Source organism: Rhamphochromis longiceps, linkage group LG3 (assembly GCF_057381845.1).
Source record: "Rhamphochromis longiceps isolate RC_006_pf linkage group LG3, R_longiceps_female_GT1.1, whole genome shotgun sequence".
Classification (NCBI taxonomy): Eukaryota; Metazoa; Chordata; class Actinopteri; order Cichliformes; family Cichlidae; genus Rhamphochromis; species Rhamphochromis longiceps.
Window position 1 is genome coordinate 50,565,485 of NC_140559.1, and position 13,636 is coordinate 50,579,120.

At 44.8% G+C, this 13,636-nt stretch overlaps 1 protein-coding gene across 3 annotated transcripts in view; it reads right to left on the bottom strand.

Moving 5' to 3' along the window:
* Positions 1-13,636, bottom strand: part of kcnip4a (potassium voltage-gated channel interacting protein 4a) — a 164,466-nt gene that overhangs the window by 99,639 nt on the left and 51,191 nt on the right. Inside the window, exon 1 of one of the 3 annotated variants that reach the window (XM_085400235.1) lies at positions 12,859-13,496. The exons of the other annotated variants lie outside the window; for them this stretch is intronic. Coding sequence (XP_085256361.1) covers positions 12,859-12,943 — 85 coding nt within the window. The 5' untranslated portion in view covers positions 12,944-13,496. Of the gene's footprint in view, positions 1-12,858; positions 13,497-13,636 lie in introns of those variants that run through there. 3 annotated transcript variants of the gene reach the window in all.

A 13,636-nucleotide genomic window follows, 5' to 3' on the forward strand; every position in this document is an offset into this window, starting at 1 on the left:
CGCCACTGGCAGGGGAAGTGGTGGTAGGGGGAGATAGGCCTCCATACCTTGGAGGGCCTAAGATGTCCCCAGAGAGGTGGCGCCTGACACCCAACCTGACATATAGACACAGACATACAGGCACACACAGATACAAACATCCATTCCCACCCTCATGCTCTCATATGCACTTACTCCACACTCAACCAACGTGGAGACAGACATAAAGAGACGTTGTACACACGATCACACTCCCCAAGCGTACTCTAAGCCCCGGGTCTAGGTACCCCCGCCCCTGGAGGGGGGAACTGCACCCAGACCCAGGTGGTGTTTCCCTTTTCCCTGCGGTGGGGGGAGGCAGACCGCCCCGACTCCGCAGCAGCAGGGAGGCCCCACACTCCAGACCGCAGTCGGACGGCCAACTCCTCCTCCTAGCCCCCCCACTCCAGCAGGTCGCAGAGAATGGGGGTGAGAGAAGACTCCGAACCTCCCTCCACCCGTTCATTGTAATGTTGATGCATGTGTGTTCTAAGGTGCATTTAAAACCCAGGAGGGCTTGGAGCTACCTGCCAGAGAGCAGCAGGTAAGCGCATGGTCCCTCCTGCTGGCCCTCAATGTCTACATGTATTTAACATTGAGAGGTGGGCAACGACGCCAGGGGTGGGGTGTACACCCTGATGGTACTTTGGATTCCGTGTATCGTGCCCACCCCCAAGATCCTATATGTATGTGTAATGAGAGTGTGAGTAATGTGAATGTCTAAGTTGTGGGATAAAATTGAGGCAGGGGCAGCCAGAAGGGGACGGGGGACGGGGGGGGGGGGGGGGGGGGGGGGTGGCCTCCTCTGCACCCTGGTGACATACCCCTACTCCAAGGTCCTGCATGTGTGGGTGGTTGTGGTGGAGCGGGAAGAGTGAGGCAGCTGGAGATGGGGAGGGAAGGAAGGGAGGGGCAAGTGACCCCTCCCTGGGGCCAGCTCCCCCGCTGACCCCAGTAGGCACCCCCATACTCCGCGACCCACCAGGGAAAGGGGGCCCAGGCCCATCCAGACCGGGGCCCAGCGCAGCAGCGCCTCCCGGCCCCACAGAGCCCAGGACAGTCCACCCAACCCCACCACAGAGAAAACTGCACCCACCCCACCATCCACTCTTCTTCCAGACTACATAAGACAATAAACACCCAGGCTGAGATCTTCCTCCACCTCTCCTGTATCTCCCCCTCCTGTAGAGAGAGCCCCTGAGGAGAGGAAAGCTCCTGCAAGATGTGACAATCTTCCCCACCAGTTGAAGAGCCCCCCAGGTGGCTCGATGCACCGGCGGCACCCTGCTCCAGGGCTGGGCCCCCATGCACCCACCCGCCCACAACCCCGGCAACACACCAACCAGGACCCAAGCCCCCGAGGCCCGGCCCGGGCCCCAGCCCAGAGACGGAGCGCCCCCAGAACCTCACGCCCATCCCGGACCCACCCAGGGGCAGCCAGGCTACCAGGTCAGTAACCCACGTCCGTCAGCACAGACCCTCCCCTAGCCCCGCTGCACGCAGCCGCGAGGAAACAGTCACCGGAGAGCCAACAGAGCCCCTAACCGGACATGACCGCTACCCCGGGTTGAGCCCCCCAAGGAAAATGCCTCCGGGGAAGCCCCCGACGCCCTAAGCCTGTCCCTACCCCCACACCAATCACAACAGTGAAGGCGGGACCAAACTATGACCCCCCACCCCCACTAGGTGATGGAGCTGATCAAAGGAGCCCAGAGCAATTGATCTGATGTGGTGGCAGAGGCTGTATCAAGACTAATGTAATCTAATAGATAATTTCTATATTGGTTAGAATTAAGATTATTTTTATTTTTCCAGTTCATGAGGACTGTTTTCTTGGCTATGCATAGGGCAGTGAAAACCATATGGGCGATATTCTTTTCTGAAGTGACATTATCTAAGCTGCCCAACAAACACACTAAGGGGGAAGTTGGAATGTTACATTTCAGACACTTCGATAAGTCTTCACATATCTCGCGCCAAAACTTCTGAACTGGTGGACAGAACCAAAGAGCGTGGATATAATTGTCCGGTGAATTGGTTTGGCAGTGTGAGCAGTTGTTGGTAGACGTAAAGCCCATCTTGAACATCCGATGACCTGTATAGTGCACTCTATGTAATATTTTGTATTGAATTAATTGAAGACTGGGATTTCTAATTAGATGAAAGGTTTTTAAGCAAATCTGAGACCAGAAGTTTAGGTCTAAGTTAACTGATAAATCCGCTTCCCATTTTGCAATAGGAAGTGATATTGATTCATCTGTTTTAGAAAGCATTCTGTATATTTTGGATAGTAATTTGGGGGTTTTAAGAGTAAGAAATTGAACCACACTTGGTGGTGTTTGTAGTTCAACTTGACCCGGTTTAAATTTCTTTTTTACTATGGATTTAATTTGTTGATATTCTAAAAATCTTTTCTTGTTGATCCCATATTGTGTAACTAGTCTGTCAAATGAAATAAATTCTGTTCCTTCTAGTATAGGTTATAAATATTTGATTCCTTTACCACAAAGGCCCATATTGCATTTGGGGGTAAGGTAGTCCTTTCCACTATAAAAATCCATCTGGGGTTTTGCAATGATGAATTTTCAGGTAAGTGAATCAAAATCATCCAACTGATCCATCTATTACTAAACCAATGTAACTATTCCCCAGAAAATTGACTGTGATTAATCATCTCTGTCGTGTAATATTATTATTATTTATAATGCAGATCTCTTAGAAGGCTGAAAGTTACATTGGAATCACTTAAAACAGAACAACATGTCAGAAGAATAGGTACAGATTTCCTTGGGAGAGGCACAGTTTAATCAGAGAAGATAGCAGGAGGAAAAATAGGCTGCAGAAAAGAAGTGACAAGAGCGGAAGGGTAATCCATCCTTATTAGGTACAAATCAAATGCATCAACCGGCCAGTCAGAGGCAATAGAATGGTCAGGGTGATCTGTGAAACAGTGCACAGGACGAGATAGGCCTTAGCTGCTCGGGCCCGAGCTGTGTGATTGCTGGGGCAGAAGCACTGTAAACGCCAAACACAAATACCTTTTGTTCTGTTGCTTTGCATTTAAATTGAATTTGAGACGGTTTCAGCAGTGCGTGGAAACCGCAGGAGACTGAAGACAAATTCTAAACGATGTCTTGCTTCCACATAAGATGCTCTGTAGGATGCTCGGTTGCTCGGAGTCCTGTGCATCACTTCCCTTCCCCGTCACTACAGTCGCTCGGTGAGCTGCCACCATTTAATCTGTTTTCAAAGTATTCTGCAGTGTCATGCTGAAAGGAAAGCTCCTGCCAACTTCTCTTACTGGCAGGCTTGGCTAAAAATACAGCAAGAATCGGACTTTTCGAATCATCAAACATTAAAGATGTTGTGATCAATCTGGCACACAAAATACTCAACTGGTGGTCTATAAAGCTGCTGTTCAGCACTTATCTGAGAGAGCTTTATAGTCAAATTTAAGATGTGGGAGTGTGCATCGCTGTTTTAAGGTCAGATGAGTCCACCAGATGACGGCTGCTGTTGAGGGAGCCCTATCCAGAATTATGACAAAGAGCGGTGTTAGTGACGACAGAAATATTGTAATAAGTCATCGTCATCTAAAAAGTCAAATTCAATGGATTTCAAAAATAATGACAGCTAGAGGAAAACAGAGTGAAAGGCATGCCTGTGGCGTAAGGTTGCATGTAAGACGCACACAGACGACGGTCTCGCTGTTATCTGGACAGCACAGTCAAGTGTGAATGAGGCTCTAAGACACACAGGACTCTGCAGCTAACCTTACAAAGACTAATGAAGCACACGCAAGTTACACTAAAACACATTACTTGGCTCACTTGGCTAATTTATCAATTAATTAGTTTCTTCTGGTGGTGCAATGTGAGCTCCCTGATTATGCTTTAACAGTCATGTTAGACAGCTGAGATCCATTCTGTTTACGCCTGCCTGGTGTTGACACAGAGTTAGCCTGGTAAGTAATGGGACCCGTGGGGGTGGCGGGTGGTGTTGGTCGGGGGGGGGAATCTGTCTGCAGAATGATGGAGAAGGAGCTCCATTTTCTGCATGGCCATCCACGACAAGCTGCGCCAGAGAGAGTGAGTCATTACACCGTTTTACAACAGATGTGTGAGATGTGTGGGGACTTGATGGGGGCGTGGATGTATCTGGGCTCGATCTTGGCAACCGCACACTCCCAGCCGCGGCCTTGTCTCCTGCGGACCAGACTGTAATGTCCATCCAGGTTTTAGTGCCCTTGACTTAAGAGCTCATACACTGCTCGCTGAACATGGGCAGCAAAATTCTGGTCACACAATGCCTCTTTATCCTCTGGAGCCTGCAACACAAAGCTGAGCGCCTGCACGGTGGAGCCAGAAAGCCATTAAGTTATTTCATTTGTCTGCATGATCTCTGCAGCAGCTGTGGCTATTCAAATTAAAATGAAATTATGCAAACGATTTGATTACAGTGTGCAGAAATAATCCCAGGGTGGAAAAGCAAACAACGCAACAAGGTAATGTAATAATTCCACCTTAAATCATCCGTTTCCAAACTGTAAGTCTACTGTAAATCACATGCCCATATAGCTGCAAAGTGCACACATTCTTTGCATGATTGCACGTAGATACAGTGTGTGTGTGTGTGTCTCATGTGCCAGCTAGGGAGGAAAAACATGCTGACTTTAACTCAATGCTGCACCAAAATGAGAAGCAAATTGGCCCCGCAATGAACGAATGTAAAAGGGTGTAATTTAGAAGTTAAACACTGCTTACACTCTCTGCTTTAATGCAGTTCATTATCTTGGCGTCTGAAACAAAAACCTCCCCTGTAATATTTGTAAAACATTATTATTTCCTGTCCAAAAGTGTAGAAGAAAATAACACGAACAGCAATGCTCGCGACACTAATAACACCCTCAGACATTACGCCCTCGCCTCAACTTTGATCACGAGTCACAGAGAGAGCACGGCAACGATCATAGTAAAAAAGTGTCCGAAACTGCAAAAGTAACGGGCCGTCATTTACATCCGGCCTCGTGTCCGTCTTTTTATTTCCTCTGTCTATTCAACCGTGTGACATTTTGCGCAAGTGAGAGTGAGAGAGATTGATCTGTTTGAAATTTCAATCTGCAGCCAATCAAAGGAGACATGAAAACCATTTGAGAGCAGTCATTTTCATCAGTGGATCTACGCTTCAGGAAAATGAAAAGTGAAAAAAAGCACAGAAACATGAGAACACACACAAAAGCCCCCAATTCCTTCGGGACTGCAGCAAGAAAGGTCTCTTAATAAAACATCAAGTGTTCAATACTAGAGCTTCTACTTTTACTTTCGTGGACATTATCATTACAATCACAGAGTAGATGTGCATGAAGAAATAAGCGCGTGTTAATGATGCTAAGTTGCTCTTCTTTCCCTGGAGTCTCCACTCCGACCCTCAGAGGTGTATTGATTTTCTTGTTCTGGTTGGGGAGCTGGAGCAGGGCTGCAGTCCCAATAATTGCCAGCTAACGGTGCGTGGAGAGGACATTGTCTCTTGTATTGCGGAGCGTCTGGGGCAGGTTCAGTTTTTTTTGTTAAAACGCAGCCAAGGCAACTGACAGTTGGAAACATATGAAACAAAGAGCCTTAAAATTAAGTGATTAAACGTGGAAGAGGGAGAGAGAGGAGATAAAAGTTAGGACATGGAGTTGGAAGCAGCAAAGAAAAAGAATGGTGACAACAGAGAAAGGAGAAAACTTTTTAATTTAAGTTAACAATAGCAATGATCACATGAAGAAGAGTCAGAGCAGGGACAATTAATAGAACAATCTTCTGAGGTGCTGATAACAACAACAGACAAGGGAAACAAATCCACACCAAACAAATTACAACTGCTCTTAATAGCGAGTGTTTTAAAGGGCGTAGTTTGGTATTTTTATATTCTTCAGTGCTATTTGGCGTTGCTCTACTTACATGCCGTCTTTACAGTAAGAAGCTTAAACATGAAAACGACCCACCAAAGATTCAGTTTCTCATGATCTCCAAGTCACGGAGGTGAATGAAAGCTCAAATCTTTGAACACACACTCATGCAGGAATTTGTAACCGAAGCATGCACGCACTACTAAAAATAGCCCGGCCATTCCTTCCACTCAGAAGGACTCTCGTTTACAAACATTAGCGCAAATGGAAAACCTGATTACTCTGGCTATAGGAAGGGTGACTTCAAAAGGACAGCGGCACAGGAGAAACACGGGCCAATGTCGAATGCAAATGGAGACAAATGAAGAAGAATGCCATCCGGGCGATCCGGAGGGTGTAGCGGTGTTGAGGCGGTGACGCTCGATAGGAGCACCAGAACCACAACTACTGTGTCAGGTTGCCTTAACAGCCCTGTATTTCATTTGAGCAAAACCTCAATTGGATTCCCAATCCAAACCAGATTTGGATGGGGAATAGAAAAAGGTCAAAAACTAAATACATTAATTTCAATTTTGACTAGATCCCCTGTACACATCAAGGTTTAATCACTCTTTCAGCTGCGATGGCGATATTATAGTGACAAGCTCATCATTGCCTAATTAGCTCTAGTAATTAATCAGCAGTTCCAGGACTGGTGAAGGACAGAGGTATTCTCTGCTAACACACCAGCAACGCTGTTTAAATGACTGCACCAGCTTTCAAATGTGTTTTACTGGCTTTTATGGGGCCAAAACGATCCACCGGGGACTTCGGGATAGTTTTGAAATGTTAATAATCCATGTGCTACTTATTTTCCAGCCATAGCCTCGACAATAGCAAGGTCAAAGAATACTTTCACTATAAGAATACTTCCACGACAGCGAAGACGCTCTCCCTCTTCTGCTTTACATAACACTAGGCCAGATTGTCGAGCAGCACTTTAACGGGCTCTGACAGACACTCACTCATTTTCAGTCAGGCAGAGGAGGATCTGGGTGGACTGAGCTGGTGCTTAGCTACTGTAGGACACCAACTGTAAGTTCTCAAGCCAAGCACTGTTTGTACTGCTCTAATGAGCCAAAGAATCTGTGCTGCTCTGGTGCTGGACAGCAACACAGCAACAGAAACCAGAAACCAGAAGTAGGCAGGGACTGAGTAACGGAGAGACAGCAGGACGTACCTGCCAGGAAGCTGATACGGATAGATGTATCACCGTTAAACATCTTCCGTCTGCCCTCGCCAAAAGAGAGTGAACCTTAAGAAAGGGGTCATGGTGAAAGGTTACGCTTCAAGTTTGACAGAAACCTGTTACTGGATGAACCTGATGCGTCTTCTCTTCTTCCAGTTATGTAAGAAGCTTGGCAGAGATGATTCGATTGGATTCTACAATTGTCCAAATCTGTTGTTCGCTGTGTTAAACATCTCGCAACCATTGATTTCCATCTGCATATTTGTAAAATCCAGGAGCAGAAGGTGCACTGAAAGAATTTTGCACACTAGATGGACAGTTCAAAAGAATCATCAGAACCGAACTTTCAACACAGATCGTTTGAGGATTATATTTTGTGTGAGTAAAATGGAAGTTCATGATCTCATCTTGCATGACATCTATGTTCGTGATTCAAACCAGATGCTTGTCAGGTGAATCAAGCAGATGCTACGATAATGCAGTGGGTGTGAAAGAGACATTATATAACATGGTTTTCCATCTGTTATTGTTCCGCCTGTCCAAGCCCCAAAGAAATGTTCAACAGATACATGCACGGCTTTAATGCTGGGCACTAAAAAAGTGCTTTGTCTGGACTTTTCCTCGCTCAGAAAAGGCCTTTAGCGAGTGAGGTTTTGAAAAAAGGTTTAAAAAAGCTGCATCAACCTTCTACGAGAGACAAAAATCCTTTTTTTTAATATTTGATATTTCACATTTGTATATTTTTTGGTAGTTTTGTAACAATTCTAGTAATTTGTGAAACATGCAGGCTTAAAACTTCCAGAAATATTTGGGTTTCTCTATCAGAAATGATCTCTAAACGCCCTCTTATAGTGAATGTCTTCATGTACAAGAAGTAAAACAGTCTGGCGTCTCCAGAGCAGGCACTGTTGCACAGATGTGATGCCAAACCAACCTGCCTGTGGGTATCAAATATTCAGTGTTTGGTCAGGGATTATGCGCTTTGAACGTGCTGTCCTCATGGGACAGGTGGAACATGACCTGCTACTATCCGTCAGGAAACCAAAGAGAGGGAAACAAAGAAGGGCCTTCGCGTCACTGGGCATGCCCCCACACACATGCTCACAACTGCATACTGACAGGTAGATTAATGTCGACAGCATTGTCGTATGGCCATAGATTAGATAAGTAACTAAACATCTCGCAAAGGCCGCATCGACTGAGTTTTCTCTGAAGCAGAACACTTTCCCAACACAAACAGAACAAATCTTTTATTTTGATGCCTTTGTCACCAATTAACACTTTTTTAACTTGTAGTTACTATACAGGTAAAAAGGCTACAGAGGGGTTTTTGATTTTAGCATTTTTTCCTTAAAAGTTCTACAAATTATTCCACACAGCAGACGAGAAAGCTCATTTCTAAGTTGATTTCCCAAAAAGGCGACACAAGTTCCCCACAAGATTGTCTCAAAGGACACGTTTCAAGCCCTGATGTTCCACACAGATACTGCAAGAACCATTTAAGGTGTTTGGTTGGGACTACTACTTTGGAGAGGAGCCAGACATGATAATCTGAGAAGCAGAGGCAACGTCTCCAAACTAAACAGTGCATGTTTTCAGGGGCAAGCATGTGGGCGCCTCTGTGCGTGACTGGTTACACTGCAGTCGTGAGGCTCATTTAAATAACTCTCTGATTCACGCCAAACGTTTATGTCTGCGCGAGGATAAAAATGTTCTTATATTCCGCCCATAAATACTCCCACAATGAACCATAAATCATCAGTGCAGTCTGGGCAAACATAGAGGTTAGTGTAATAAGCTCCTGCATCAACAGTGGGAACGAAACCACGTGCAGCTGATGACTTTGCACACTACTTAACCAAAAGGTGTCTCAGGTGCCATCTTTGAACCTGATGCCCCTGACGTCGCAGTCACGCTGAAACTGACGAGGTTTTACACAAATAAAATAATGTGAGAACAAATTAAGTCTTAATTTGACAGCATTAGAAGATTTTGTTGAAACCCCGCCGTGCGCTGCTCTTTCAAATCATGAAGAGGCTTGTCCAATTAAGCACTGCTTCCACAACCGACGGGGCAGAGTGAGCATCATAAGCCTGCCCCTCTTTTCTGTGCTCTGACAGCCGAGGAAAGTAGTGATAATCAAACGCAAAATTTCACATTTCAATTATAGTTTATTAGGGGAATATAGATATGTATTATTTGGCTTGGCCTGAATCTCACAAAAATAAGAGGAAAGAAGTGAAGAGTCTTGTCACAGGCACAAGCAAAAAATGAATTATTTTATATCACAACTATAAAACATAGTCAAGTCAAACCTTCTTTATGTATACAGGTCATTTAAAACAGCAAAAGATGATCTCTAAAATCTTTGTACCCATGTTTGGTATTCACAGCAGGTCACAACATCCAAACTGTAAAATCATCAGAAAGTTTATAAACACTTCAACTGTTCCATTGTAAGGAACGCAGCCAATAAAATATTCGTCTCCGCTAAGCACACTGACAAGCCGAATTAACCTAATTAAAATGATGCAAGCTGCTTAATGGCTCATCAACGCAGTAGCAGTGCAGAGAAAGCAAGTTTTATCGCACAAAAGGTTGAGAGGAGAGGTTGGAAGGGCATGTGCTGTGATGTCAAACGATATGCTTGGACTCGGTTACGAGCACGTGAGCTTGTCCTGATGAGAAGAAAAGGATGATGCATCACAGATGCTGGGACGCCTGACAGCCAGACACTGAGGGAAGAAGCGAACCGTGACGATGCGGTGAAAGATTCCAAAAAAGTATCTGCTCCGAAGCAAATGGCAGATTTACTGTGTTCTGCAATGCAATCCAGCTAAATACAAGCGGGAAAATATATGCTTTAAAATGTCCCAGTGCACAACCACGGGTATTGACTCTAAAACGAATAGACATTGAAAATGTGCTACATAAAGGTAATCAGTATAAATAAACCTGTGACACATACTGATGGTGGACTTGCAGCTCTCCCTGCTCATCTGTCACAGTGGCTGAAATGGAAATGTTGAAGGAGATGAAGATTTCCCCTGGTGTGAGCAGCCAACAAGTTTCTGCCTCTCACACTATTGAGCATGTGCCGACACTGCTGTTTGGATTTATAACCTCAGAAAAGCTGTGCATCTGTGATTTGTTTCCCCTCTACAGTTGGAAAATTCAACGCCTGCAGTGGTGGTGGCACGAATACGAATGGTGGGCCTCTTAAACAGTTTATATGTACAGCATGTTTTATACTGTATGCTCTGTTTTTCTTTAATAAACTATGCCCTGCGCTCACTGCAGATATCAAAGGAACTCTCTTTGGAGTGGAACTTCACATTAATGATAATACATCTTTTTCAGAGACCTACACTAACAAAAAGGCTTTTGCGGACAGCAGATGCTCACTGCAGACATCAAACATCTGAAAAGCCCTGTCCTCTTACATCATGCGCATTACCCTCCACCTACTCTATGTATCCATGATGTCCTTGGCAACAAAATGACCAAATGAAGCGATGACTGTGAGTCTCTTCTAGGACAATGAACATCTCAATTAAGACCCCTTGGCCTGTTAACTGACTCCATCTATCATTCTCTTCCCCTGGTCATCCAAATATGGCCGAGCCAGCCTCGCTCTGGTCAAGCTCCATTTATATTAATCTGCAGTGCAGTCTGTGGAAGATGAGTTAATACAATGTGTTCATAGAGAAATGGACCCAACCAACTGGAAACTGGCTAATAAATTACTGGTATTGGGTTTTGTAACCTCATACATGTAATATCTTTTTTCGAGGAATTAAGCTCCAGGTGCTGACATGCAGACATTATCTGTACAGGTGGGAGGAGATAAACAACCAGAACTCTCTTAAGGATTTGAAATAGGGAAAATGTGGTGGCTTCGAATGAGGACTTCAAAACTGAATCAATATATGTGTGATAACACATATATTACATACAGGTGTAATTTAAAGCGTATTTTAATATTTAACTATAATATTGAGATTTGACTGAACAAAGTATCCTCCTCTGGCTCAGCACATTTACAGTAATTACCCGGGTCCAAAGGGAAATAACGTCCAGCCATGCAGTCTACATGAGTAATAATTAACAAGTACTAACACTAACAATTAAGAACACAGTTTTACACATGAACAAACAAAGCAATGCTGCATTTTACCAGCCAAAGCTTTGGGGACATGAAGGTAAATTACTCCAGAATATACACTAATTGTGTTTATTACCAAATGGGAATTGCAGTCTGACCTCAGCAACATGCTGGTGGCCATGGAAACCAACAGCATACTCCTCTGGGCATATACTGTAGATGGATTTCTTCAACCTTTGCATCAACCACAAGCCCGTACTCATTGCTATGATTGGAAAACTGAAACCATCTACTCCTTTTATAGTTCACCCCATCGACAAGGTGACTCTTCTGTAGCTGCCTCCCTTCCTCCCGACTTGTTCCTGCTGTCTCAAAGGTCATGGACACCGCAGAAAGTAGGCCACATCTTAGCAGCTTCATTTCGCTCAGCTCAGTTCTTTGACTAAACACACACTGTAAGAACTGAAGTGGCTGCAAGAAGTAAAAATAGTCTTAAATGTTCAGAATCATGTTGTAATTCATTAGCATGTTCAAGAAGCACCTCTCCGGGGCTTAGCACCTTGCGGTGTGATAATCAACAACCTACTCGACAGGAGCTCAGTGAATGCAAAAACCAGACAGGAGACACACAAGGCAAGGGTGTCAATGTATGCTACTAGTGTTGTCACATCATCTGTGCACAAACCGCACATGCCACTGTAAAGTCCAAGAATAATCAACTCTCGAATGATAGCTGTGAATAATTCAGAGCTCGTTTGATGCATAATGTGCAATATGTGCAACGATCAGTATATTCTGCTGCTGGTAACCTTTATCCTTTATTGAACCCTTCATGGAGTAATCTGCTGGTAATCCACCATAATCCATGATTTAATCTTGTTAAAGCCATTGATTTACTATCCTGCTTATTAGAAAAGCTCTTGGTCTGTGTGCACGGATCCAAAAAGAAGCCGAACTATATTAGGCTTTGCAGCACGATACAAGTCCAGAACTATTGATGATTGGTGGTGTTTGTGCACACTGAATGCAACAACTTCATTTTCAAGAAAGGACTCGTAAGGATTTGGAACAAACATACTGCTACACATTATTTTTAATTGACTGACACCACATTACATACAATATGTTGTATGCAACGCTGCTTAAAATTGTTAAGATGCAGAAAACAGGACTGCAACGCTGAGCTGTCAGAACCAGCGAGTCAAATCCTTGAATACATAAAAAAACCTGCTGTTCCTGTATTGCGTGAGATGTTTGATTACATTTCTTTCCACTATAATGACTTCACCTTTGCCTCCGGTTATATTCTGTCCTTCTGTGCACATTTTAACATGCGCGCACAGTCAAACAAATTATGATGGAGAGCAGGCGATAAATCCAAACCCCAGTCTGGAAATCCTCAAGTGGGCTTTGCTGCTGTAAATGTATACACAATGTAAATACTGCATGGTCCTGATGTTACGCAAGGTGGATGTGTCCAATTTGGACTTTGTTAAAAAAAAAAAAAAATTATGAAAACATTGAGGAGAAGTAGAACAAAACTGCTTAGATGTAAATACAAAAATCGGCGGAGGTTTAGGAGAACTGCAGCAAAGACGCCTGTCAGAGTCTTACCGGTGTTGAGCGTGCCTGTGATGAGTCTGAACAGGTACTGTGCGAACTTGAAGATCTCACGCTTGCATCTTTTCCTGCAGCTCATCTTTGCAGTGGGGTAAAGGGGGGATGCTTGGAAAGGTCAGCACAAAAGGAAGACTCTAGTTTCAGGGTTAAAATCCAGGAAGGACTTTCACTTTGACAAAGTCTTGCAACGGGGCAAGTGTCCTTTTCTCTGCCCCACTCTCCTGGCTGTGTCAGCGTGGCCTTTGTGTCGGTGTGTGGCAGGAGTGATGATCATGAGTGAGTGGAGAGAAGTGACCGGGGACTCCACTCGCAAGTGTGTATGTGTCCCAGCTCGTCTGTTGCGCGGCTCCAGGGTAAAGGCTGTCTGATCAGCACGGACACGGGGATGGAGTGTGCTCTTTTGTCAGATCGTTAATATTTGCTTACCGACGCTTTACCTCCTGCTCTCTGGAGAGAGGTGAAGGGACTTCTTTCCAACACTCACTCCCTCCTCTCTGGACTTTTCCTCCAACTCCTCTGAGCGTACACTCTGAGCATACACTCTGCTGCTCTTCTTCTGTGTTACTACTGTTGGAGTCACAACACAGTGGTTATCCAGTGGGTCTCTCCTTCTCTGTCTCTCTCAGACACAAACAAACACACACTCCCACACACACTCGTAGTGCGCCTACTGCTCGCTCTACTCAGCACCATCTGTGGATGTTTTACCCTCAATGACGGTTGCCATGGAGGTGTGGCCTGATTGGCCCGTGAAGAGGAGGAGGAGAAGAAG